This window comes from Neofelis nebulosa, chromosome 11 (assembly GCF_028018385.1).
Source record: "Neofelis nebulosa isolate mNeoNeb1 chromosome 11, mNeoNeb1.pri, whole genome shotgun sequence".
Classification (NCBI taxonomy): domain Eukaryota; kingdom Metazoa; phylum Chordata; class Mammalia; order Carnivora; family Felidae; genus Neofelis; species Neofelis nebulosa.
Genome location: NC_080792.1, coordinates 89,386,351 through 89,413,933, shown reverse-complemented (window position 1 = coordinate 89,413,933; position 27,583 = coordinate 89,386,351). Strand labels below are relative to the sequence as shown.

At 52.9% G+C, this 27,583-nt stretch overlaps 1 protein-coding gene across 7 annotated transcripts in view; it reads left to right on the top strand.

Annotated features, from left to right (window-relative positions):
* The first annotated feature begins 584 nt into the window (after positions 1-584).
* The window catches only part of RILPL1 (Rab interacting lysosomal protein like 1), a 38,625-nt gene continuing 11,626 nt past the window's right edge, over positions 585-27,583 (top strand). For 3 of the 7 annotated variants that reach the window (XR_009250559.1, XM_058691431.1, XM_058691432.1), the window contains exons 1-4: positions 585-1,066; positions 8,248-8,398; positions 20,477-20,595; positions 21,156-21,377. Coding sequence is in view for 5 of the 7 variants with exons in the window: in XM_058691431.1 (XP_058547414.1) it covers positions 758-1,066; positions 8,248-8,398; positions 20,477-20,595; positions 21,156-21,377 (801 nt within the window). In the remaining 2 variants the exon portion in view is untranslated. The remainder of the gene's footprint in view (positions 1,067-8,247; positions 8,399-20,476; positions 20,596-21,155; positions 21,378-27,583) is intronic. The other 4 variants (XR_009250560.1, XM_058691433.1, XM_058691429.1 and 1 more) reach the window with 3 other exon arrangements.

Below are 27,583 nucleotides of genomic sequence, written 5' to 3'. Positions count from 1 at the left end.
GAGGAGCCAGGACCGGGCCGGAGGAGGGGGCGGCGCGCCCGGACGCTCGGGGGGCGCGGCGGGGGAAGGTCCCGCGGGGCCGGGGGGAGGGTGTGCGGCACGGGGGCCGGCGAGCGGGGGGGGGGGGAGGGGGCCGCCTAGTCGGCGGGTCGCGGAACGCGGCCCGCGGGGACCCGGGCGCCCTCGGGCGGCGGAAGCCGGGCGCGCCCCTCGCCAGGCCGGGATCGGGGCGGGGCGCGCGGCATCCCCGCGGGGGGAGCCGGTCACCGGGTCTCGCCGCCGCCAAAGTTTCCCGGAGGAGCCGCGGCCGCCCGTCCTTCCCCGGCCCCGGGCGTGGGGGCGACCCCCGGGCGAGAACTGTTTCCGAGGGCGACCGGGCCCCGTCTCCGGCTAGACCCCGCGCCTCCATTGCGCCCAACTCGGATTCCCAACTCGGGAGGCGCCGCGGGCCTGCGCACGCGCGCCTTCCTCGCCGCCGCCGCCGCCGCCGCCGCCGCCTCCTCCCGCCGGGGAGCAGGCTCCGGGCCGAGCCGCGCGCCGAGACTCGCCCCCCGCGCGCCGCCCTCCGGCTCGCGGTCCGCCGCCCCCGCCCATGCGGACGGCCGCCCGCCGCCCGGTGCGCCCTCGCCCGAGGGCCAGCTGAGCGCGGACCGCCCGCGGCGGCGCGAGGTGGGCCCGGCCCGGCGCTGCCCTCGACAGCGGCAAGTTTGGGAGTTGCACTAGTTTGCGGGGTGGGGGAGAGGCCGGGCGGGGGGCCATGGAGGAGGACCGGGGGTCGTCGCTGGCGGCCGAGTCGGCGCTGGAGAAGAACGTGGCGGAGCTGACCGTCATGGACGTGTACGACATCGCGTCGCTCGTGGGCCACGAGTTCGAGCGGGTCATCGACCAGCACGGCTGCGAGGCCATCGCGCGCCTCATGCCCAAGGTCGTGCGCGTCCTGGAGATCCTGGAGGTGCTGGTCAGCCGCCACCACGTCGCGCCTGAGCTGGACGAGCTGCGCCTGGAGCTGGACCGTCTGCGCCTGGAGAGGATGGACCGCATCGAGAAGGAGCGCAAGCACCAGAAGGTGGGCAGCGGCCCCAGTCTGCCCATCCGGGGGATGGGGCCGCTGGGACCCAAGGGCCCTTCAGCATCCCGCAGCTGTAGGCGCACACGTTTGTGTACGCAGGGACTAGACGAGGGGGAGAGAGGGAGGGAGGGAGGGAGGGAGGCCCCTGGCCCTCTTTTGTCCAGCCAGCGCCACCTGGCATATACTACCTCAGAGATTAGGGCAGTCCTTTGGAGTCAGACCTGAGTTCCAGTCCCACCTTTACCGTCTAATAGCTGTGTGACCTTGGGTAAGTTACTTAACCTCTCTGTGCTTTATTTCCTCGCATGTCAAATGGTGATGGTAATAAGACCCACCTCATTAAGAATTAAGTGTGATATATCTAAAGCGCTTAGATGATACTATTTTCCAGAAATGAAATAAGCCCTCTGCCCTTCAGTCAGGCCCCTTTCTTCTTCTCATCCCCAAACCCCCCCGTAGCAAAGGGGATGTGACCTCCAGCCACCCAGCTCATCAACCCCCAGACTCTGGGTTTCTATTTGCGAATTGTTCCCAGAATTCCTTCTAATTTATGAAACTGAAGTGCTTTCCCCTCCTTGATTTTATCTTTAATCTTCACAGAACTCTCTGAGGCAGGAATTGTCTTCGTTTTACAAATGAAGAAAATTGGGGGAGGGGGGATTTGCCCCAAATTAGTGCTGAGAGAATCCCAGGCCAGTGGAGGTAACTCTGGTGCCTCTTCCCCACCCAGGGGATAGGACACGATTTGGGGCAGCTTTAAGCTAAGCCTCTGCCCTGTGAACAAGAATTCCTCGGAGTGCATGAATCAGGGCGTCTCTACTGGACTGGGAGTCTAGACAAGGTGCCTGGGGAAAAGGAAGTGGGAGATGTGTGGTTTCCTGCCCCAACCTCAGGCCAGGGAAGCTTCTGTCAGACCCTTTGGACAGAGAATCGGAGGAAACGCCTTTCCTAGGAGCAATCAGGGTGTCTGAGGGGGCTCTGGCTTGCTGTGTGGCCTCAGGAAATGTACTTGGCCTCTCTGAACCTCTCTGGCAGGCCATAACCTATTGTGTTTCAAGGAAAATAACCCAGGCTGTGTATGTAGTCTTAACCTGGGGGCAGAACTGCCAGTGGTTAAGAGCACTAGTGTTTGGGAGGTTTGACGGTGTTTGTCCTCATAGGTCCCTGTGCCCTGAGGTCAGGAAGGAAACTCAAGCTCCCAAGTGTTAGGCAACATTTCCAAGATCATGCTCAGAGCTTGAAAATGCCCCAGCCCTGTAATTCATGTCAAGTTCCCAGGGACTTTGGAGCCAGACAGCCTGGCTTCAAACCCTGCCACTGTGTGATCTTAGGCAAGTCAGCTCACCTCTCTGTGCCTCAGTTTCCTCAGCTGTAAAATGGGGATAATAGTACTCATCTCATAGGGTTGTGGTGAGAATTGAAGGGTTGGTTAACTTCCATAAAGTGTCTGGGACCAGGCCTGGCCCACTGTGAGGGCCTTACAAGTGTTAGCTGTTGTCTTTAGGCCTGGATAGGCTTTCAATGAGGTGTTCATGGTCTGATACTGGGGACCCCACTCCCAATCTCTTTTAGAGAGTCAGGGGAAAGGATCTTTGAAATCCCCTCGTGTGGCTGCCAAAGGGCTTAGCCCGGGTCACACAGAAGTCCCAGCGCCTCTGTTCCCACCCTTGACGTTGGAATTCTGCAGCAGCTGGGCTGGGGACATCCTTGGGAGCCATCAGAGGCCGCTAGGCTTGGAGTCAGATGGCATTCCCAGCCAGCTGCACTTGTCACTTCTGGAACGCCGTCAGCCAGGAAGTCAACCCCAGCGTGCTCAGAGCTGAGGCTTGTTTGTAAACACTGAGGATGATCTCTCCTAAATCAGAGGGCAAAACCCTCTTCCCATCCCAGCCCCTTGTTTACTTTTCTTTGTATTCTTGGGATCAAGAGAGACTTCTCTGGGTTGTTTTTTTTTCTTGTGGTCTCAAAGGCTCTTCAAGGTGTTATTTCCACAAAAATCTTCCTAACATGTCCTTGGTCTTATCAGTTTGTTCATTCCTCCCTCTTTTTTCTGCCTCACCCCCCTCCCTCTCTCTCTCTCAGCACAACGCATGCACCCTGTCTTCCGCCAACTCCTCCCCTGAGCATACCCCCCCCCCCCGCCCCCAGATTTAGTCAGTTCTGCTCATCACACAGACTCAGGCCGCAGTCTTGACATGTTCTGTCTATCTGGTTACTCAGTCTGCAACCCCGTTGATGGGCCACAGCATGCAAAGTGCCCTCCTAAGTGACATGGGCAGTGCAGAGACTAGGAAAGCTGGATCCTCATCTCAGGCAGTGGGTGGGTAACTGGGAAGACAGGAAAAATACCAACAGGCTTAGAAAGCAGTGGCTGTGCGGATACAGTTGTCTATATTGTTAACAGGATATGTTGTTCATTTGCTCATTCAACAGATGTATTTATCCAGCACCTGCTATGAACTGGGCACTGTTCTGGGCACTGGGGAGACAGCAGTGACCACAGTAGATGAGGTCTTTGGACCTGACTTTCTTGGACCTGACTTTCTAGTGCAGGGCTGTCCATAGAAATATTATGTGGTGGGGGGTGGGGGATGCCCGGGGTGGCTCAGTTGGTTAAATGACTGACTCCTGATTTCAGCTCAGGTCATGGTTCATGAGATCGAGCCCCATATTGGGCTATGAACTGACAGTGTGGAGTCCGCTTGGGATTCTCTGTCTCCCTCTCTCTCTGCCCCTCCCCGACTCGTGCACACACACTCACTCTCTCTCTCAAAATAAATAAATAAACTTAAAAAATAATATTATGTGACTTGTCGTGTTAATAAAAAGACACAGATGAGGTTAAAAAAGTTTTTGATATCTTATCAAACCAGGTCTTTGCAAAATATTATTTCTGCATGTAATCAACATAAAAATTATTTTTTATTGAGATATAATTGACATATAACATTGTATTAGTTTTAGGTTACAGCATAGTTTTTTTTAATGTAATTTTTTTTAATGTCTATTTATTTTTGAGACAGAGGGAGACAGAGCGCGAGTGGGGGAGGGGCAGAGAGCGAGGAAGACACAGAATCGGAAACAGGCTCCAGGCTCCGGGTTGTCAGCACAGAGCCCGACGCGGGGCTCGAACCCACGAACTGTGAGATCATGACCTGAGCCAGTCAGACGCTCAACTGACTGAGCCACCCAGGCGCCCCGCATAATTTTTAAAAAATGTTTATTTTGAGAGAGAAAGAGAGCAGGGGTGGGGCCTGGAGAGAGGGAGAAAGAGGGAATCCAGGGCAGACTCCTTAATGCAAAAGCAGAGCCTGATGCAGGGCTCGATCCCATCTACTGCGAGATCACGAGCTGAGCCGAAATCAGAGTTGGACACGCCCAACCAACTGAGCCACCCAGGCGCCCCTAGGTGTGCAGCATAATGATTTGATATTTATGTGTATTGTGAAATTTACCATCCATCACCTCACATAGTTACTCAAATAATTATTAAATAGGTATTTTGCATTTTTTTCCCTATGTCTTTGAAATCTGATGTGTGTTTAACCCTGTTGCACGTGCTAGTTCAGACCAGCCACACAGTTCAAGTGCTCAGCAGCCACATGTGGCTTGTGGGTACTCTATTGGATGGTGCAATTCTAGTGTAAGGAGATAGGTATTTTTTAAAGTTTTACAATTTTCGGCTTGTGGGAAGTGCCATGAAAAAAATAAAAGAGTGATATGAAAGAGACTGACTAGGATGGGACAGTCAGGAAGCCTTCCCTGAGGAGGTGACATCTGGGCTGAGATCGGAATGAAGTGTGGGTACCCTCCACAGAGAGAGCTGGGGGAGGGGCGTCCTAGGCAGACACCACAAGTGCAAAGGCCCTGTGGTAGGAACGGGCTTGGTGTGTTCAAGGAACACGAAGAAGGCCAGTATGGTTAGAACGGAGTAAGTAAGGAATACGGGTGGGGGATGAGGTCAGGGAGGTGGACGGGTCTGATTATACTGGACTTACTAGGCCCACATAAGGAGTTTGAAGACTCTTAGTCTTGAGAAGGGAAAGGAGGTGATCAATCAGGGGTGACTTCCTGGGAGAGCCTTTTAGCTGGTGTGGAGGCAAGATTAAATTTGCTGCGGTCAGCTCAGAGGCAAGAGCCACATGCTGCCCTGTGCCCCCTTTGAGGGAAGGAAAAAAACAACCCTGAGGGTTAAAGTCTGTATTCATCTATTGCTGCTGTAACAAATTACCACAAACTTACTGGCTCGAGGTAACACAGTTTTGTTAGGATAATGCAGAATATGCTATTTATGGGTCATACCAATACGGATAATACTGGATAAAACTCTGGAGCTCAAAAATCAGAAAAGGGTTTCGGTGCGTTAAAACCAAGGTGTCAGAAAATTCATTTCTTCTGACAACTTTCAGGGAGAATCCACTTCCTTGCCTTTTCCAGCTTTTGGAGGCCACCGCATTTCTTCGCTTTTGGTTCCTTCCTCCACCCTCACAGCCAACAGAGTACTGTTTTCAAATCTCTAGCTCTGACTTCTGTCGCCACATCATCTCTGACTCTGATCCTCCTGCCTCCCTCTTTCGCCTGTGAGGACCCTTTGATTACGTTGGGTCCACTGGATAACCCAGGAGACTCCCCATCTCAGGGTCCTTAACACCTGCCAAATTGCTGCGTGAGGTCACATAGTCTCGGGTTCCAGGGACTGGGATGTGCACGTCTTTGGGGGCCGCTGTTCTGCCTACCGCAGTCAGTTACACTTGACCGCGGCCCACTGGGACCCTCTGTGCTCAGCCTGTGCCAGATGCGAGCAGGGAAGAACCAGCTAGAAGAGCCTGTCTCTGCTTCCGGCCCACACCTGCGCGTGGGAAGGCCGCATGCCCGCTCCATCATTCCACCACCGCTTCCGCCCTCTGGTCCTACCCTTCACCTCCCTTGGTGACCTTGAACAGCTGTGCGAATACTTAGTTATTACCTCTCATTTCCCCAGTGCAGCAGACTTCCTGACAAAGGAGATGGGGATTTAGGAATGTATTTAAAAGATGAACGGAGGCCGTGTTTACCCGGCCTTGGGCCGGCTTGTGACAGGCTGTAGGAGGAACAGAAACCGGCAAACACATCTTTAGCATTTTCTGGGACCTGGGCACCATTCCAACCATTGGCATAATCCTCATGACAGCCCTCAGAGGTAGATATGACACTATTTTCCACATTTCCAAGATACCCAAAGATTCAATAACTTCTCGAGCATCAGCTAGTAAGGGGCAGAAACAAGATTCAAACAGGCCAACAGGCTTCGGTATCTATGTTTTCAACTGGCATTATGTCCCGCAACAGCGACCGTGCTGTTTAGTTTCTGGTTTTACAGCAGACTTTTTTTTAACGTTTATTTATTTTTGAGAGACAGAGACAGAGCGTGAGCGGGCGAGGGACAGAGAGAGAGACACAGAATCAGAAGCAGGCTCCAGGCTCCGAGCTGTCAGCACAGAGCCCGACGTGGGGCTCGAACCCACGAATCGAGAGATCATGACCTGAGCCGACGTCGGACGCTTAACCGACTGAGCCACCCAGGCGCCCCAGAATTAAACACTTTAAATGGGTGAACTGAGGGCGCCTGCGTGGCTCAGTCGGTTGAGCGTCTGACGTCAGCTCAGGTCATGATCTCGCGGTTCGTGGGTTCGAGCCCCACGTCGGGCTCTGTGCTGAGAGCTCGGAGCCTGGAGCCTGCTTTGAATTCTGTGTCTCCCTCTCTCTCTGCCCCTCCCCTGCTCACGCTGTCTCTCAAAAATAAATAAATGTAAAAAAAAAACTTTTTTAATTAAAAAAATATTAAGTATATAATTCAGTGGTCTTGGGTCTATTCACAGAGCTGTGTAACTTTCAGTAGAATCAATTTTAGGATATTTTCATTACTTCGAAAAGAAAACCCATACCCATGAGCGGTCATTCACTTCTCATTTCCCCACCAACCCTCCAACCCTAGACGAGTGCCAGTCTGCTTTCTTTCTCTGTGGATTTACCTGTTCTGGATACTTCCCATCAGTGGAATCATACACTGTGTGGCCTGACTGCCTTCACTTAGCAGCATGTTTTCAAGGTCCATGCATGTTGTTCTTCAACTGATGGACATTTGGGTTGTTTCTTGCTCTTGGCCCTTGTGAAGAACGCTGCTGTGAACATTCGCATACAGGTCTTTGTGTGGACATGGGTTTTCATTTCTCTCTTTTTTTTTGAATGTTTATTTATTTTCAAGAGAGACAGAGACAGAGAGCAAGCAGGCGAGGGGCGGAGAGAGAGGGAGACCAGAATCCGAAGCAGCTCCAGGCTCTGAGCTGTCAGCACGGGGCCTGACCCGGGGCTCGAACCCACAAACCACGAGATCATGACCTGAACCGAAGTTGGGTGCTTAACCAACTGAGCCACCCAGGCACCCCTGGTTTTCATTTCTCTTGGGCAGATCCTTGGATTGGAATTGCTGGTCACATGGTACCTGTTTCTCTTACTAAGGGGCTGCCAGACTGTTCCCCACAGTGGCTGCACCAGTCCGTGTGCTCACCAGCAAGACTTGAGGGCTCCAGCTTTCTCTCATCCTTGTCAACACTGATCATCTCTTTCCTTGATTATAGCCCCTCCCAAAATAACTTCCATAGACTGATCTTAGTTATCCTCACGTCAACCCTGCGAGTCTAGATGATGGCTCCCCCACTAAGGGAAACTGAGGCTCGGAGGGGTGAAGCGAGTTGGTTGCCCAGGACCGCTTCAAGAGACGCCTGTGTCAGAGACACAAGGAGTGCTGGGGCCCGGGGGCATCCCCGGGGGTCTTTGCAGCTTCTTTCTCCCTGGGAGAGAGGTCTGTCCTCACTCAGGGTCTACCCACAGATCAGGGCCGCGACCTGCCCAGAGAGGTTGGGGGGTGTTAGGGCCCCTGTGGCCCGGGGCCGCTCATCCGCACTCTCGGTCTGTCTAGATAGTTAGGAGGTATGGTTGTAGCCCAGTCGGGTCCTGGCAGCACCAATGCAGGCCTTGCCCAGAGGAAGGGCACCTTCCGTCTCTTGCAGATGGACTAGTGGCGGCCTTGTTCTCGGTGCCCCAAAGCCCAGGCAGGCCCGGGCTGCTCCCGAGGGAGGGGGGTGAGGCCACCGCCCCAGGCAGGCTGTGACCCCACGGCCGGCCCGTCGCTTTCGCAGGAGCTGGAGCTGGTGGAGGACGTGTGGCGGGGGGAGGCGCAGGACCTCCTCTCTCAGATTGCCCAGCTGCAGGAGGAAAACAAGCAGCTCCTGACCAACCTCTCACACAAAGACGCCAGCTTCTCGGAGGAGGAGTTCCAGAAGCACGAAGGTAGGAGGAGGGGCCAGCCCGGGAGGTCAGGGGAAGGCTGCTCCCACCGTGATCGCCCACCTCCTCGGTAGCAGTCATGGTCACGGTCCCCGAGTGAGGGAGGGCGCGTGCTGGGTCCCAGAGCCTTTTGTCTCGTGTGGTTCCTGTCACTCTGCCTGGGAGAGAACGTGTAGCCCGACTTTACAGAAGGTGAAACTGAGGTTCGTTCAGCGGATTGTCATGGGTTCCTCCCTTTCGAGGCTCCATTCTAGGCACGGGGGACACACAGTGGACAAGACGAAGCCCTTGCCCTCGTGAAGCTTGTGTTCTAGGGCTAGGGAGGAGCTAGATGATAACCATGTAAACAAGTAGATGGCATGGTTCCAGATGGTGACCAGGCCTCTGGAAGAACGCAACCTGGGGGTGTGATAGAGGTGATTTGGTGGGGGGCTTCTTTAGATGAAGTGATCAAGGAAGGCCTCTTTGACAAGGTGACACTGCAGCCCTAGTGAAGTGATGGAGTGAGCAATGCAAATATCTTGGGGGAGAAGCAAGTTCAAAGGCCCTGGGGCATGCATTCTGTAAAACCAGGAGGGCCAGTGTAACAGGAGAAGATGATCGAGGACAAAGGTGGTTAAAGATGAGGTCAGAGGGGTCAGCAGGGTCGGATCACATAGCCCCTGAGAGACGAAGGTTTGGATTTTATTCCAAGTGTGCGGGAAAGCAGCTGGACTCTTGCCATGGGCACACGTTGAACAATGAACGACCGAGGATGGTAAACCAGATCTGAATGGCACTGGTGCCCCTAAAGTGTCATTCACCCTGCAAGCAGTTATCTAGACCCTTCGCTCCAGGCCCTCTGCTGCTTTTGGGGATGCAAAGACAGACATGGGATATGCTCTGAGCCCCCGTGGGCCTGCGTCAGCCCTGTTCTCCCCTGGAGCCTCCTTCCTAATCAGAGGCTGCCTGTTGTCCCGGGAGTGTCAGACCTCTCTCTTCCTCTTGAAGAAACTCCCTGGGGACCCACACAAGCCCTCCCGCCTCCCCCTGCTCGATGGGGTGAGAGACGGGCTTGCATGGGGGCTGAAGTTCAGAACCATAGTTACGCCTCTGTGAGATTAAAGTAGCAGCACACTGATACGGACTGTAGAGGCCGAGAAAAGAGGACGTATCGATCCAGGTGCTGCAATTCTGTTTTCTTTGGGTTTCCTGTGTTGACATGCCTATCGTGCAATGAAAGCAAAAGTCTTAGTGGTTAGAAGGATTGGCTCCAGAGCCAGACTGCCCAGGTGTGAATCCTAACCCAAGACTTACCTCCTAAGCGACCTTGACCAAGTCACTTGATCTTTGTGTGCCTAAGTTGCTCTCCACGTGAAAAATGGCAGAAACACTGTGTGTCACTCTTAAGGTTGTTGTGACAATTCGATGAATTAATATCTGTAGTTTGCTTAGAATAGTACCTGGTACGTACACACAGCAAGTGTCAGCTGTTATTACTGAATTTCTGTTACCTGGTCCAACCTCCTTATTGAACAAATGAGAAAAATTGAGGCTGAGAGAGGGGCAGTGAGGTGCCCAAGGTCATACAGCCAGTTAGTGGTGAAGTCAGGACTGGAGCTTGAGTCTGCCGAATCAGCCCCCTCCCCCCCACCCCATCCCCCAAAGAAGGCTTGTACCTCTCTGGGACCTCTTGATCTCAGGCCGCCAAATGGGAATCGTGCCCAGCCCCAGAGATTGGGCCACTGTGATATTTTAGTGCCCAGGCGCTGACAGTTCTGGACAGAACACTGTTTATTCATTGACCCTTTGTAAACTCGTTTATCACTGAAGTGCCTGCTCTCTGCCTGGTGCTCTGGCTGGATTGCCATGTTGGAGGCCAAGAGGCACCTGCCAGGGCCCGGATGGAAGAGTGCGGCCGAAGGAAAACTATTATTGTACTTACAACACTCTGACCCAGATGTGTGGGGTATTTTTTCCCCACACCAACCAATTTTCCAGGCACCGGCTGTGTGTCCTAGAATTTAATTCAGTTGTGACACTGTCTACCCCAGAGTTAGCATCAGACTCCACAAGTTGAAGGATCAGTCCCACGAGACCGTCCCCACTTCAGGTGTCCTTTGCAGGCGACGGGTCCCCAGGATACACACATTTCTATCCACCTTGGCTGCAAAGTCACAGGTTCCCACAACCACCCCCCACAAGCTCAGTACTTTTCTGGAACGGCTTACAGAACTCAGAGACACGCGATTACTGGTTTATAAAGGATACAAAGGATATTATAAAGGACTCAGATGAATAACCAGATGAAGAAGGGTACGTAGGGTGAGGTCTGAAAGGGGTCCAAGCTCAGAGATTTCTGTCCCAGTGGAGTTGGGGTGTGTCACCGTTTGTCCACATGGATATATTCATCAGCCTGGAGGCTCTCTGAACCCCAGAGACCGATGGGAGTGCCATTCTGTAGGGATGCACGATTAAATCACTGGCCATTGGCGATTTGCTTTGTGATTAGGTCAATCACCAGCCCCTTCTCCCCGCTAATCACCAATCATATAGTTGGTTCCTCTGGCAACCAGAACCCCATCCTGAAACCATCTAAGGGGGCCACCAAGAGTCACCTCATTATCATAAACTCAAAAATGGCAGAAAGGAGCTTATGACAATAGCTCCTTTCCCCTCTTCAGGAAATCACAAGTTTTAGGAATTCTGTGCCAAGAACTGGGGTCAAAGACCAAATGTATATATGATACGTATATATCATACATATATGTGTGTATGTGTATATATATATATACATGTTATATGTGTGTGTGTAAAGTGCTTAGCACTTTTTTCAACGTTTTTTTTTTTTTTTTTTTTTTTTTTTTAATTTTTGGGACAGAGAGAGACAGAGCATGAACGGGGGAGGGGCACAGAGAGAGGGAGACACAGAATCGGAAACAGGCTCCAGGCTCCGAGCCGTCAGCCCGGAGCCCGACGCGGGGCTCGAACTCACAGACCGCGAGATCGTGACCTGGCTGAAGTCGGACGCTTAACCGACTGCGCCACCCAGGCGCCCCTAAAGTGCTTAGCACTTATATTCACATTCACATACATAAAATGTATATTATGTATATATAATTATATATTATATGTATAAATATATTTTTCTTATTATATTGCAATATCACAGTGGCATGATAGTACACACTCAGTCCCTTGAATGAAAAATAAACCCAGCAAGTGTAATACACAGAGCAGGAGATTACAGGATAGGAGAGTTAAACCAGTTATACTGGAACTTACATTAAATGTAAACGGACTAAAAGTTCTAGATAAAGATTGTCAAAAGGGATTTAAAAAAATTTTTTTTCATGTTTATTTTTGAGAGAGACAGAGAATGAGTAGGGAAAGGGCAGAGAGAGTGAGACACAGAATCTGAAGCGGGCTTCAGGCTCCAAGCTGACAGCACAGAGCCTGATGCAGGGCTCGAACTCACTAACTGCGAGATCATGACCTGAGTCGAAGTTGGACACCCAACTGACTAAGCCACCCAGGTGCCCCTGTCAAAAAGGACTTTAAAAGTTCAACTGTATGTTGTTTCTAAGAGACCTCTCTGCTAAAGGCTGAAAGTAAAAGGCTGAGAAGAGATGTACTGTGCAAACACTAACCAAAAGAAAGCTGGTGTGGTTATATATGGATGGAAGATAAAATAGACTTCAAGGCAGAGATCACTCTGTGATGATAAAAAGTTCAGTTCACCAAGAAAATGTGATTTTCAATTTGTGCATACCTAGTAATTTAGCCTCAAAGTTTATAAAGCAAAAGCGAGGGGCTCCTGGGCAGCTCAGCCGGTTGAGTGTCAGACTTCAGTTCAGGTCATGATCTCACAGGGTTTGAGCCCCACATCGGGCCCTGCACTGGTGGTGTGGAGCCTGCTTGGGATTCTCTGTCTCCCTCCCTCTCTGCCCCTTCCCCACTTGTGCTCTCTCCCCCTCTCTCTCAAAATAAATAAATAAACTTAAAAAGAAATAAAGCAAAAATGAACAGAAATATGTCCAGAAGAGGCAAATCTATAGACACAAAGCAGATGAGCGGTTGCCAAGGGCTGCAGGGAGGTCAGGAAAGGGCGGGGGGTGGGGGGTGACTGCTAAGGGGAATGAGGTTTCTTTAGAGGAGTGATAAAAACATAGTGGTAATGATTGCACAGCTTTGTGAACATACTAAAAGCCACCAAATTCTACACTTTAAATATAATAATTTAAAAAGCGGACAAATTTATTTTAAAAAATTTTAATGTTTGGGGCGCCTGGGTGGCGCAGTCGGTTAAGCGTCCGACTTCAGCCAGGTCACGATCTCGCGGTCCGTGAGTTCGAGCCCCGCGTCAGGCTCTGGGCTGATGGCTCGGAGCCTGGAGCCTGTTTCCGATTCTGTGTCTCCCTCTCTCTCTGCCCCTCCCCCGTTCATGCTCTGTCTCTCTCTGTCCCAAAAATAAATAAAAAAAAAAAAAAAAAAAAAAAAAAACGTTGAAAAAAAAAAATTTTAATGTTTATCTATTTTTCAGAGAGACACAGAGTTCTAGCAGGGAAGGGGCACAGAGAGGGAGACACAGAATCCGAAGCAGGCTCCAGGCTCCGAGCTGTCAGCACAGAGCCCTGCGCGGGGCTCGAACCCGTGAACTGTGCGATCATGACCTGAGTTGAAATCGGATGCTTACTGACTGAGCCACCCGCCCCCAAAGTGGACAGAAATTAAGAAAAAATACATCCACAATCATCGTGGGAGATTTTAACATGCCTCTCTTAATGGACAGAGTAAGCAGAAAACCAAAACCAAAACAGTAGGGACACCTGGATGGCTCAGTCAGTTGAGGGTCTGAATCTTGATTTCAGTTCAGGTCATGATCCCAGGGTCGTGGGATCGAGCCCTGCGTTGGGCTGTGCGCTGAGCATAGAGCCTGCTTGGGATTCTCTCTCTCTCTCTCTCTCTCTCTCTCTCTCTCTCTCTCTCCCTCCCTCCCTCCCTCCCTCCGTCCCTCTCCCCTTCTCACGCGTGCGCCTGCTCTCTCTCTGTCTCAAAAACAAAACAGTAAAGTTCTAGGATATGATCAGGGGATTAGTAAAGCCATGTCCATGTGTGAGGGAGGGGAGACCAGCCCCAGCCCTGCAGATCCTGGCCCGCTGAGCCCCGGGAGATGCAAAGCAGACAGAGCATCGGAGGTACGAACCTGCTGCAGCCTGTGGACGTAAACGGCCGAGGACTGGACTCAGGTGGGGCCAAAGTTTGACTTTCTTCCCTCAAAAAATTGCCTACAGCCCGAGAGCTGAAGGCAGGAAATCTGCTTGGGCGTCTCAGTTAACATTTTCTGTCAAAGGAGACCTGAGCCTGAGTGGTTCCACAGCTGAGGCCCCCACGTCCAGCCTCAAGACTTGAGGACATTGATGGAGTTTTTCCCAATGTTTTACTTTCAGGAGAAAACAAAATGAAAAACAACTTTTCGAAGCAAAAATAAAATGCATGCATGTTATTATTATTTTTTTAATCAAACAGTGCAAAACTGTGGTGAAAACTCGATCTCCCTTCCACTGCTAATTCCTGTTCCCAAGCAGTCTGCCTGGAGGAAGCCCTGGAAAAACCCTTTACAGTCTTTCTGCAGATTTTCTGTGCGTGTTCAAGTGTCCATATTGACACAAATGCAGAAGGAAAACATCCCCTCGCACCCCCTCACAAATGGTAACTATTTCTAGATGTTTGGCGCCTTGGTTGTTGGGTTTTTTGTTTTTGTTTTACTTTTTTGTTTCGGAATAATTTTAGATTTACAGAAAAGTTGCATAGTACAGAGAGTTCCCATAATCCCCCTAAGAGTGACGTCCTATGTCGCCACGGTCATTGGTCACAACTAAGAAACCCACATGGGCGTGTTACTGTGAACTGTCCCACAGACTTTATCTGGATTTCACCAGGTTTTAGATTGATGTCCTTTTCTTGCTCCAGCATCCAGTCCAGGATGCCATACTGGATATAGTGTACCTTGATTTGTCACTTACTGTATCTTGCAGAATTTCCATATCCATACAGATCTGCTTCCTTGTTTTTTAAGAACGGCAAGGCGTGAACTTGGAAGCCAGACTGCCCGAGTCCAAACCTGAGCTCCACCGGATCTCACCTGTGGCCACGTTATCTGCCTTTACATAATTCGACTTCCTCATTTGTAAAATGTGAATATTTTTATAAGGATTAAATGAGTTGCTGCATGTAAAAGGCTTGGCACGTAGGAAGCACCAGACAAACCTTTGCTGTGATTTGTTTTATAACTGCATTATTGAGCTATCGATTCACCCATTTAGAACGTACAGGCCAGTGGCTCTTAGCCTATTCAGAATGTGCAGTCATCACTACAATTTAGGACATTTTCGTCACCTTAGAAGAAACACCAACCCCCTTCCCACCCCCAGCCGCAAGCAACCACTGATCTGCTTTCTGCCTCCGTAGATTTGCCTTTTCTGGACGCTTCATGTAAATGGAATCGATCAATAGGTGATCTCTTGTGCCTGGCTTCTTTCACTCAGCATGGTGACCTCAGGGTTCATCCACATGTAGCGGCTGTCCGTGCCTCACTCCTTTTTATGGCTGAGCGATACCCCACTGTACGGATAGGCCGCGTTTTCTGCTTATCCATTCATCTGTCGACGGACACTTGGGTTGTTTCCAGCTTTGGGCTGGTGTGAGTAGTGCTGCTGTGAACATTCCAGCACAAGTTTTTGTGCAGACGTGTGTTTTCAGTGCTTTGGGGTGTATACCTGGGAGTGGAATTGCTGGGCTGTGTGGTAACTACGTTGAGGTTATTGAAGAGCCCTCAGCTGCCTTTCTGTCTGGGACCTCTGCGGGTGACCCGGGAGCTCCCTTGCCTGCCCCAGTGATGCTACAGAGGCATCTGGGGCCTCAGGCCGTGGCCGTGAACGCCCGGGGCGGCTGTTCCTGTGCACATCATCACATCTGTCCGCTCTGAGTGGGAGAGCTTTGCCTCAGCTCTCTCTCCAGTCCCCTGTGGGCTTAGCCCCCACGGGCACCATCTGAGACGCCCTTCATTGGCATCTAGCGTGGGTCCGACTCCCAAAGGGTTAGCTCGGGGAGGCTTGGGTTTTCCACTCAGCACAACCCCCACCCGAGTGGAGAGACCGGGCAGATGCCAGGCATGCCTTTCACGGTTATTTTTATTTTGCACGGGAAACCATGGGAACACAGCACGGACAAAAGCATTTCTGCCACCTGTGAGAGGAACAGACGTTGGGCAGAGGGGTCCCTGCGGGGAGGCGGAGCCCGTGACGTTCGACCAGTGTGCCAGGTGCTCCTTGAGATGTGGGGCAAGGCCCAGGGGCTGAGTGAGGATTTGAGGGCGCCGCTGTGGGGTGTGGGGCGAGTGGGCCAGGAGAGCCTGTGTAGACGAGCTAGACGAACATGGGGCACAGAGCACTGTCTGCCGTCTCCTGCTCCCTGGAAGTCTCCAGATTAAAGAGCACGTCCCTGCCCCTTGTTTTTGGAAATCCTTTTTGTCGGCTGGAGGGCAATGAGAAAAACTGCTTGTTAGGGATGTCTGGGTGGCTCATTCGGTTGAGCATCAGGTCGTGATCTCCCGGTTCGTGAGTTCGAACCACACGTTGGGCTCTGTGCTGACAGCTCAGAGCCTGGAGCCTGCGTCGGAGTCTGTGTCTCCCTCTCTCTTTCCCTCTCTGCCCCTCCCCCGCTCACACTCTGTCTTTCCGTCTCTAAAAAATAAATAAACATTTAAAAAATTTTTTTTAAAGGGGCGCCTGGGTGGCGCAGTCGGTTAAGCGTCCGACTTCAGCCAGGTCACGATCTCGCGGTCCGTGAGTTCGAGCCCCGCGTCAGGCTCTGGGCCGATGGCTCGGAGCCTGGAGCCTGTTTCCGATTCTGTGTCTCCCTCTCTCTCTGCCCCTCCCCCGTTCATGCTCTGTCTCTCTCTGTCCCAAAAATTAAAAAAAAAAAAAAAAAACGTTGAAAAAAAAAAATTTTTTTTTTAAAGAAAAACTACTTGTTAGCATGTGCGGAAATGAATTGCAGGTCTCAAAGCCATTGGACTAGGGAGATGTGGGGGGCGGGGGTAGGGATGTGCTCAAGGGTCTGGAAAAAATTCTTGGGCTCTGGCCAAACAACTCCGTAACCAGGAGAGGAGGAAGACCGGCCACAGAGCCATTTTCTGAAGAGCAGCCTAGAACAGCAGTGCCCCCCCACCCCCCAGCCGTAATATAAGGCATCGTGTTCTCAGAGACTGCCGGGTAGAGTTCAGATCCCAGCCCCACCCTTACCAACCGGGTCACCGGGGAAGGGCACCTACCGTTCCCATCCTCAGATTCCTTACCTGTGAAACGGGAACAGCGGCTCCCGGCTCCTAGGATTGGTGAGAACGAAGTGTATGGAGCATCAGACTTGGAGCTGCCCAGTAAAAGATGTCCCTGAGGGCGATTAGGTTGATTTGCTCCTACCAGCCGAGCCTTACGTGGAAGCTGAGAGTGACTGGTATGAATTTTAGCTCAGTAAAGACTCGGCTGTGCACCCTCTCTGGGCCTTTCCGCATAAGCCTGCCAGAGCAGTTGAGTTTCCTGGGGTTCCTGTAGCAAAGCACCGTGAACTGGGGTGCTGAAAACAACGGAAATGCGTCCTCTCACAGATCTGGAGGCCAGGAGTCCAGAGTCAAGGTGTGGGAACCTCGTTCCGCTGCTGGAGGCCACCAGCGTGCCTTGGCTTGTGGCCACGTCCCTCCAGCCTCTCCACTGTCATGGGGTCTGTGTGTCTGTGTCAGAAGCCCCGTCTCCTTTCCCTTCCAAGGGTTCCGGTGCTAGGATTTAGGGCCCCCCTCGTGTGGCGTGACCTCGTCTTCATCAGTTGCATCTGTAGAGACTTTTTTTTTTTTTTTAACGTTTATTTATTTTTGAGACAGAGAGAGACAGAGCATGAACGGGGGAGGGGCAGAGAGAGGGAGACACAGAATCTGAAACAGGCTCCAGGCTCTGAGCTGTCAGCACAGAGCCCGACGCGGGGCTCGAACTCACGGACCGTGAGATCATGACCTGAGCCGAAGTCGGCCGCTTAACCGACTGAGCCACCCAGGCGCCCCTGTAGAGACTCTTTTCATGGAAGATCACATTCTGAGGTTCTGGATGGACAGAGGTTGGTGGGGGGGAGGGGTGCTCTTCTAGCCCGTACACTTGCCGATAACGTCAGGAGCTTGGGCCACGGGAGGCCGGCAGGGTGGCAGCGTGGGCTCTGCCCCCACGATCGCCTGTGTCAACCAGGTGCCACTAACTGGGTGCCACCAACTAGCTGTGTGGCCCTGCATAAGTTAAGTAGCTATCGTGTACCTCAGGCTTCTGCCGTAACAACGAGGAGAACAGGAATTCTACTTCGTAAGGTTTTCTGAGGATGAAATGAGCTCCAAGTACAGTTTCGATCAGGTTTTTCCAGAAGGAGACTCTGAGATGAGAATTCCTGTGCAGGTGATTTTATTTATTTATTTTTTAAGTATTCATTTATTTTTCAGAGAGAGAGAGAGAGAGAGGCTGAGCATGAGCGGGGGAGGGACAGAGAGAGAAGGAGACACGGAATCCGAAGCAGGTTCCAGGCTCTGAGCTGTCAGCACAGAGCCCGACGCAGGGCTTGAACTCACAATATGCAAGATCATGACCTGAACTGAAGTCAGACACTTAACCAACTGAGCTACCCAGGCGCCCCCCCCTTTTGTAAATCTTTATTGTTAATTTATTATTTTTGAGAGAGAGAGAGAGTGTGAGCAGGGAGGGGCAGAGAGAGAGGGAGACATGGGATCCAAAGCAGGCTCTAGGAAGGCAGCGTGGCATCTTGGAGAGGACATGGGACTCAGAGTCAGAAAACCGGGGTTGGAGCCCTGGCTCTGCCAGGGCTTGGCTGCGCGACATTGAACAAGTCTGTCTCCGGGCCTCAGTTTTCCGTATGTGTAAGATGGGACTGATGTTAAAAACAACAACAGTGATAATAATACCCACTTCTGGAAATAACACTGAAATCGGTGAAGGATATAAAGCGGTTTGTCCTTAGTGGGCTTGGTGGGAGTGAGTCGTGCTTTGGGCATGAGGGGGGCAGCGGGGGATGAGTCCCGACCGCATCAGCCTGGAGCGTCTACCCCATGGGAAGCCCTAGAATACAGAGACAGTTGAGGCAGGATGGCTGCCCTCCAGGACGTCCGCATTGTGACTGTTATAGAAAGTCTCACGTTGTTCAGGAGCAAGGCCCAGGTCTTACCTGGGTTTGTGGCCCCCGCAACATCGCACAAATGCCCGTTCTAGACGCACAAATGCCTGTTCATGGTGTTGACCACCTGCTTGGGCATATCCAGGACAGGAGAGGGGAGATTCTCAGCGGGAAAGACTCAGATGGAATGGAGCAGGTTGGAGGAGGGAATCATGTAGGGAGACAAAGGGAGAATGTTTCTCTCTTGTTAGTCTGTGGTTGAGGCTGACCACCACTGCTCCTGGGAAGCAAGGATTAGCTGTCAGCCCCAGTGCTTGTAGGAGGCTGAATAATGGTCCCCAAAATATCAGGTCCTGATCCCTGGAATCTGTGGATGTTACCTCGTAGGGTAAAATGTTTACAGTTGCGGGATGCCTGGGTGGCTCAGTCGGTTAAGCAGCTTGCCTTCCGCTCAGGTGGTGATCTCACAGTTCGTGAGTTCGAGCCTTATATCCGGCTCTCTGCTGTCAGTGTGGACCCCGCTTCAGATCCTCTGTCCCTCCCCTCTCTGTACCTGCTCTGCTCACCCTCTCTCTCAAAAATAAATAAGCTTAAAAAAAAAATCTTTACAGATGCGATTTTGTTTAAGATCCTGAGAGGGGGAGGGGTGCCTGGGTGGCTCAGTCCGTTAAGCGTCCGACTAGCTCAGGTCAGGATCTCGTGGTTTGTGAGTTCGAGCCCCGTGCCGGGCTCTGTGCTAACAGCTCGGAGCCTGGAGCCTGCTTCGGATTCTGTGTCTCCCTCTCTCTCTGCTCCTCCCCTGTTCATGCTGTGTCTCTCTCTCAAAAATAACTAAACATTTAAAAAAATTAAAAAAAAAAAAGATCTTGGGGCGCCTGGGTGGCGCAGTCGGTTAAGCGTCCGACTTCAGCCAGGTCACGATCTCGCCGTCCGTGAGTTCGAGCCCCGCGTCAGGCTCTGGGCTGATGGCTCGGAGCCTGGAGCCTGTTTCCGATTCTGTGTCTCCCTCTCTCTCTGCCCCTCCCCCGTTCATGCTCTGTCTCTCTCTGTCCCAAAAATAAATAAAAAATGTTGAAAAAAAAAAAATTAAAAATAAAAAAAAAATAAAAAAAAATAAAAAAAAAAAGATCTTGAGAGGGGAGGTTATCCTGAATTATTCAGATGGGCCCTAAATGCGATCAAAGTGTCCTTATTATAAGAGCGGGGCAGAGAGAGGTCTGACACAGACAGAAGAGGAGGAGGCCCTGTGACCACGGAGGCAGAAACCAGAGTGATGTGGCCACAAGCCCAGGGACACTGGGAGCCACCAGAAGCTAGAAGAGAGAAGGGCCTCATCCTCCCCTAGAGCCTCCGGAGGGAGCACAGCCCTGGCGACATCTTGACTTTGGACTGATTTTAAACTTCTGCCTTCGAGAACTGTGAGAAAATAAATTTCTGGTGCTTGAGGCTGTCCGATTTTGTCACTCGCGTTGCAGCGGCCACCGGTCCCCACGGTTTATGAACGCCCTAGATCGCTTAGCGAGCACCTGCTGTGTGCCGGGCACCGTGCTAGCCGAGGGAATACGCAGTGAACAGGGCAGGCAAGGCCCTGCCTCCCGGGGCCGACTGTATACTTCGGGGGGCCGGGGGCCGGGGGCGGCAGGAACAGACAGCACCCCTTGGCTCTGTCTCCCACGCTTCCTGTGTATTCGCCGAATCAGTCCTCACAGCGGCCGGGTGGGGTAGGTACTATGTCTCCCATTTTGTGGATGTGGAAACTGAGGCACAGAGAGGCTAGCCCGAAGCAGCGGCCGGGGCCCTGAGGCGGGATGAGCTCGGAGGGGACCGGGGACGGGGGGACGCGGGGCTCACCCGCTGCCCTCGCCCGCCCCGCCGCAGGCATGTCGGAGCGCGAGCGGCAGGTGATGAAGAAGCTGAAGGAGGTGGTGGACAAGCAGCGGGACGAGATTCGCGCCAGGGACAGGGAGCTGGGTCTGAAGAACGAAGACGTGGAGGCCGTGAGTGGCAGCCCCCGCCCCGTGCCCGCCCCCCGGGCCAGCGGTCCCCTTGCCCCCTCCCGTCCTTCCGTGGGCTCTGGGCGGCGGGGTCCGGAAGCGGAGGCCGCGGGGCCGACCCCCGGCCGAGTGTGCGCTGCCTGCCCCGTGACCTTGCTACTCCCACGCCCCGGGGAGGTGCCGAGGCCCCGTCAGGCTTTGTTCTGGCCCCCCGACGCTCGTCGTGCCCCTCCGGGAGCAGGCCAGCAGGTCCGGGCTGCTCTAGAAACCCGGACGGCGTGTGCGCCGGAGTCAGAAAAAGATGCCCCTTTCTCGAGGCATGCTACTGCTGTCCGTTCGGAAGTCGTCGTAATACACTGGCGACGAAACACTTCTCTTCCAACTGTCATCAGATTATCCTAGCGTTTCTGGCCTCAGCAGTTCTAAGAATACGAGCAGACTTCAAACAAAGCGAGATGTGTCCGGTGCGAATGGCACGCCTGTGGGCGATTTGCCCTCGTGCGTTGCACCGCACGAGCCACTGCCTGTGGCGGCCCCATAAACAGGCCTTCCTCCTTCTCCAGCTGCAGCAGCAGCAGACGCGGCTGATGAAGATCAACCACGACCTCCGGCACCGCGTGGCAGTGGTGGAGGCCCAGGGGAAGGCCCTGATCGAACAGAAGGTGGAACTAGAGGCAGACCTGCAAACCAAGGAACAGGAGATGGGCAGCCTGCGGGCAGAGCTGGGGAAGCTGCGAGAGAGGCTGCAGGGCGAACTCAGCCAGAATGGAGAGGAGGAGCCCGAGGTAAGTGGGAAGCCAGCCACCGAAGCCGAGTGGCAAGGTGGGCCTGGGAGCCGGCTCGGCTCGAGGTGGGCAAGGCCGCCTGCTTTTTCCCACTACCCTTAGGGGAAGTGGGAGGAGCCTGAGGGGGGAGCTACAGCGTGCAGCTGGCTAACTACGCGGACTCTAGAGCTGGTCCGACTCGCTCCGAATCTAGCCTGTTACCACCTCCCTGACCTCGGATAAATTACTTAGACTTTCCGTGCCTCAGTTTCCTCACGTCTAAAATGGGAACAATAAGAGCCTAGCCCCAGGTCATCGTGACCATCAAGTGAGTTAGTTCATTTACAGTGTTGGCTGTTGTTAGTGATTACCGTGACCGTCCGGAGGAGTCAAAAAGGCTTTTTCTGAGGAGGTGATCGAGGGGCGCCTGGGTGGCTCAGTCAGTTAAGCGTCCGGCTCTTGATTTCGGCTCAGGTCACGATCTCACAGTCTGTGAGATTGAGCCCCGAGTTGGCCTCTGTGCTGACATCTCGGAGCCTGCTTGGGATTCTCTTTCTCCCTCTCTCTCTCCCCCTCCCCCACTCGTTCTCTCTTTCTCTCTCAAAATAAATAAGTAAGCGTTTTTTAAAAAGAGGTAAGCAAAAGAAGGAGAGAGTAAACAGTGAAGGGGGAGTGAGTTCCAGGCAGGGCAGTGGCACACGCAAAGGCCCTGTGGCAGGAGAAATTGCAGTGCAATCAGGGGAGCCTAAGAAGACAAGGGTGGCCCAAATGATGTTATCAGATCTCTCAGCTTTGCTTCCCTCTGTGTCGGTGTCGTTCTCAAGTCGGCTCTTGCCATATAGTGGCCCCTGGACTCTACCAGTATACCAACCCCAGTGAAAAGAAATTGCCTCTTTCCCAAATTCCCAGCCAGTCTCAGGAAACCCTCTCCTCGGCCCACGGCTGAACCAGTCATTGTGGCCTGAGGCCCGGAATGTGCATGGGGTGTCTGTTCCTGAGTCACATGGCTACGCCACGCGGTGCCCATCCAGGCCGCACGCACCGGAGGTGGGCAGGGGGAGTTTCTCCAGAGGACAGCGGCAAGGACCCAGCCCAGACAAGTATGGAAACGGGTGGCAGGGCAAAGACGGCAGCCGTCGTCTACAGCACCGGAAGTCGGAGCCCAGAAGGCCACACACAAGACTCTGAGCAGTGGGGACTGTGGCGCCCCCCACAGGGTTCAGCAGGGGAGGAGTGGCATCAGCTCGGAGTCTATGGAGGGCTCTTGGGAGGGGAAGGAGCTGAAGGCAGACGTGGCTGTTGGGAGCCCTTTGCAGTGGTCCAGACAAGAAAGGCGAGGTCTGTGCCAAATCTATGGCAGTGGGATGGGTGAGGAGGAGACAGATGCCAGAAATAACCACGAGGCGCAGCTGAGGGCAGTCACCCCCCCTCCTCCCCTGGTGTCCCTCTTCCAGCCCCCTGTGCCCCATGAGAACTCAGGCCCGGCTCCTCCTGGGAAGGCGGGGCTTGCCGCAAACCCAGGTCCCGGGGACACCACCCCAGCCGCGAGACGCCGAGCCCTGCTCCGCACCTATTTAGCGACAGGACAGGGACATGCCACGCCTCCTTGGCCCAACTGCCTGTCCGTTTCAGTTTCCCCTGCTGGCACCAAGCGGGTGGGACAGAAGTGGAGTAAAATCAGGTGGCAGTTATGACTAAGCCGCTGGGCTGCTTTGCGGAGTCTGTTCCCAAACTCGGGGCGTCCTTGCTGAGTTTGACTCCCTCCCTCGGAGCTGAGTAGGGTTCAAGATACTTGTCACTCACACAGGGAAGCTGCGGGTTGTGGTGGCTTTCCCCCTGCTGCCATGGGATCTGGGGCCCGTCCATCTCTTTGGGGCTCAGTTTCCTATCTGAAAAATGAGGGGAATGAGCTTGAGGTAGTTCAGTAGACCAGCGAGCGTGGCAGGGATAGGGGGCCGTGGGGTCGCAGGAGGGCACGGTGGATCCTCAGTGGAGAAGCGAGCACAGTGCAGGTTTTCAAGTCATTGAGACAAGTCTTATGGGATAGCTAGGATGATGCCTAGGGAGGACCGTGGGCCAGGGCACTCCAGGCAGGAGAAAGAAGACGAGCCAGACTGGAGAAGGAACAGGTGCAGCTGGAGTGGTGGGCTGGTCCTGGCATAGGATCGGTGAGAGGAGATGGGAGCTACAGAGGGATCCAGAGGTGGGGAGGAATCAGTTCTCATCAATGCCTTGGTTACTCCGGTTCTCCCCCTCGATTCATGCGATCCTTTCTGAGCTACATCACTGTCTTTCACTGTGACCACCGGTAAATAAGCCTCCTTATATGTTTTTATAACATAGTTATTGAGATATTCACATACAATTCAGCCACTTAAAGTATACAGTTCAACAGGTTTTACTATGTTCACTCTATTGTACGACCATCTCCACGATCTAGAGCATTTCCATCACTCCCCAAAGAAACCCCGTACCCATTAGTAGCCACTCCCCATCTCTGCCTCCCCCAGCCCCTGGCCACAATGAATCTATTTTCTGCCTCTGGATCTGCCTGTTTGCGGACATTTCAGGGACGTGGAATCACGTAACACGTGGTCCTGACTGGCTCCCTCACTCAGCATGTTTTCTAGCTTGTCCGGTTTCTCATGTTTTCACTGGAGGCTTTTCTACCTTTCATAGGTAGACATAGAACCCTCTAGAAAGTGATTTGGTGGGCTCCCTATCTAAAGGATTTCATCTAAAAATCATAAGAAAACTGTGAAGCTAGTAGTTACCTACTTGATGTCTCTGCCTTACAAATTCTGTTATCTTAATAAATGTTTATTTAAGTGCTCAGGGAAAGCAGACAGGGGCCTGATGGCTGGTGTGTGAAGCTGGGTTTTCTGGCTGAATGCATGCATGGTGGGCCTGGAGTTACTGAAGGTGACCAGGGCAGAGTCACCCCCCGTTGCTGGGCCAGGAGCTGAGGGAGCATAGTGGCCTTGATGTGCCCAGGTCGGGGGAGAGGGGCCAGGGGGCCGGGCCTCAGGACGCAGGGCCCTGGTGGAGGATGTGGCCTTCCTTAAGCCAGTCTGGCCCCACTGCTTGTCAGCTGGCTTCTGGGGCCTCCCTGGGGACAGCTGGGGCCTCAGGGCATCTCCTTCAAGCTGTGCCCAGAGTGCCTCCGGGGACTAGCGGACAGTCCTCGATAACCCCAGCCACCTCTGGTCCCTCATGGAGTAAACTTAGAAGACCCATCAGCGATGGGCCTGATTTCCACGGTGGGAAGAGCCTTCGCGGTCTCTCTCAGGACAGGCCAGTCCTGGGCTGCTCGAGGCGCTCCATTGGCACCTGCAGGGCCTCCGGAAGAGCTGGAGCCCCACACTCTCCCTCTTCTGCACTTCAGGCAGCGGTCCCAGAAGTCGGGACTTTTTTGCAAACCTGTCTGGGAATCCCCCGAGCTCTAGGGCATGAGGTTGCTGCTCTGATTAAAGAAACATCCCTTCCCCAGAGAAAAAGAACTCAGGTCTGAGGAAGCCTTTCCGTTTCCTGGGTGCTTACAGCCCACGGGGGTGGGTGGGAACCTGCTGGGTCCGGAGAGCATGTGTTCTGGGGAATCTCCGGTCTCCAGTGCCTGGGCGGAAACAGAGCTTAGACATATTACTGGATTATCAAGGGCTAGATGGGGAAATGAAGGTCCAGAGGGGATCAGGCAGCTGGCCCAAAGGCCTCTTGGGACGTGAGGATTTGGGAACCCTCGTGAAGGGCTTTTCACCTTCCCCAGGAGGTGTGGATCCCTGCCAGACGGCCCCTCTCAGAGACACAGAGAGGCACAGACTTGCCCCGGTGAATGGCAGGGCCTGAGTTATCTATCTGGGAAGGGAGAGGCTGGAGGGAGTGTGTGAGCCTGAAATTTGGGTCCACGGCAGGGGCTGCCTATGGGGTCCAGTCACAGAGGAACGGGGGGGGGGGGGGGTGCGGGAGCAGACACGGAAAGAACATATAAAAGGCAATAGCTGCTATGTAGCACCAGCCCAGTGTTGCCGTGTGGACCCAGTGTAACCCAGTCTTCCAATATTTCTTCCAAAAGGAAGCTCAAGACCCAAATAGTGTGAAATCTCCCGATATAAAACGGTTGGGAGGGGTGCCTGGGTGGCTCAGTCGGTTGAGCATCCAGCTTCGGCTCAGGTCACGATCTCACGGTTCGTGAGTTTGAGCCCTGCATCGGGCTCTGTGCTGACAGCTCAGAGCCTGGAGCCTGCTTCCAATTCTGTGTCTCCCTCTCTTGCCCCTCCCCCACTCACACTCGCTCGCTCTCTCTCTCAAAAATAAACATTAAAAAAAATTAAAAAAAAAAAAACAAACAACTGTTGGGAACTAATTCCAAAGAGTTTTAGAACACAGTGAAGGCCACACAAAATGTTGGGGGGGGGGTACTGGGGGGACACCCAGACTTCCTGGTAAACTCCTACACATTCGTCAAGACCCCATGCACAGAGACTACCTCTGCAGTAATGTCTTCCATGATCCTTCCCAGTTAGAGTTTGATGTCCTTGCACCTCTTGTTATAGGACTTTGTAAGTTTCCGTCTATGTGTATCTTCCCTCCAACCCCAGTTGACTCATCTCACTAGCTCAGTGCCCAGCAGGCACACAGGTGATGCTCAGTAAATGCTGAATGTTTATTGAGACATCCAGTATTTATCGAGATCCCAATTATTTATTCAATGTTTATTACAGACATCCAAAGATGCTCTGTGGTTAACCTGGGCAGGAGAAGGGGATCGGCATTAGTGAGTGCCTACTGCATACAAGGCACTTGCCATGCATGGTCTTGGGTGGAGGACACTGTCCAACTGTGTGGCTTTGTAGGAGGCAGACGCTGAAGATGTCCCCTGAGGACACAGCCCACCTGAAGGTGTGGCATCAGCAGATACCTAGAGAACCTTCTTGGGACGTGAACTCATCCATACTTGTTGGGTGGGAAGAGGCCCCGCTCCATTGCCCAGAGGGCTTGGGGATGGCATATTTCCATCTTCTGCTGGAGCCAGGTGCCTCCCCTGCTCCGTGCTGACTCCTGGTCAGACCCACTTCCCCCACCTGTGCCTGCTGGGTGACTCTCTGTCACTTGATCTGCCCTGCTGAGTGGTGTCTCCTTTCAAGTGTCCTTTCCCAGAACAGCCTGTGCTGACTGTTCCAGGATGGAGGCATCTCAGCTCTGCCTCCTGGGGTCCTTCAGCCTGCTGGCCTTCTGTCATCGTCTGGGTCGGCATGCATTTCCTCCTATGCTGCTGTGGGATTTATTTTGGGCAGGGGGTGGTGTCTCTGTTTCAACCCCACTTTCCCCTGTTCCAGAGCTTCCCTGCTGTGGTCCTAAACTTTTGTCCACTCCTAGTTGATGATGGAATATTGGCGGTTCAAGGGTGTCACAAACCCCTGCAGACTTGGCCAGCTGCCTCGGAGGCAGTTTGCAAAACCTTCCTTGCTATCAAAAAAAAGGAGAAAAACACACTTGTTGGAGAGGATGTGGAGACTGTGGAACCCTCCTACGCTGCTGACGGAATGTAAAGTGGGGCAGCTTCTGTAGGAAACAGTTAAACAGAGAGAGACCGTGTGACCCAGCAGCTCCTCCCCTAGGTATCCCCCCGGAGGAATTGAAAACGGGTTGAGACAAATCCTCGTACACAGATGTTCGCGGCAGCACTGTTCACAATAGCCTAAAGGTAGAAACAACCGAAACGCCCTTCAGTGGGTAATAGGATAAACAAAACATGGCATATCCATACGCGGAATAGTATTCAGCCATGAAAAGGCACGAAGCACTGACCTGCTACAGCATGGATGACCCTGAAAAACACGACGCTAACTGAAAGAAGCCAGACACAAAAGGAAACATACTGTTTGACTCCATTTATTCGAAATGTCCGGAAAGGGCAAATCCACGGACACAGAAAGCAGACAGTGGTCGTGAGGGTCTGGGGGGAGGAGGGCTGGGGAGTGACGGCTAGTGGGTATGGAGTTTCCTTTGGGGTGATGAACATGTTGTGGAACTAGACAGAGGTGCTGACTGCACAACACCGTGAATGTACTAAGTGCCACCGAAGTGTATTTTTAATGGTCAGTTTTATATTAAGTGTCTCTTACCAGTTGTTTTGTTTTGTTTTGTTTTGTTTTGTTTTGTTTTGTTTTAAAAACCTTCTTGCTGTGAGAAAGGGAGGGAGGATGGGGTTAGGGTCTGGCCCGAAGCAG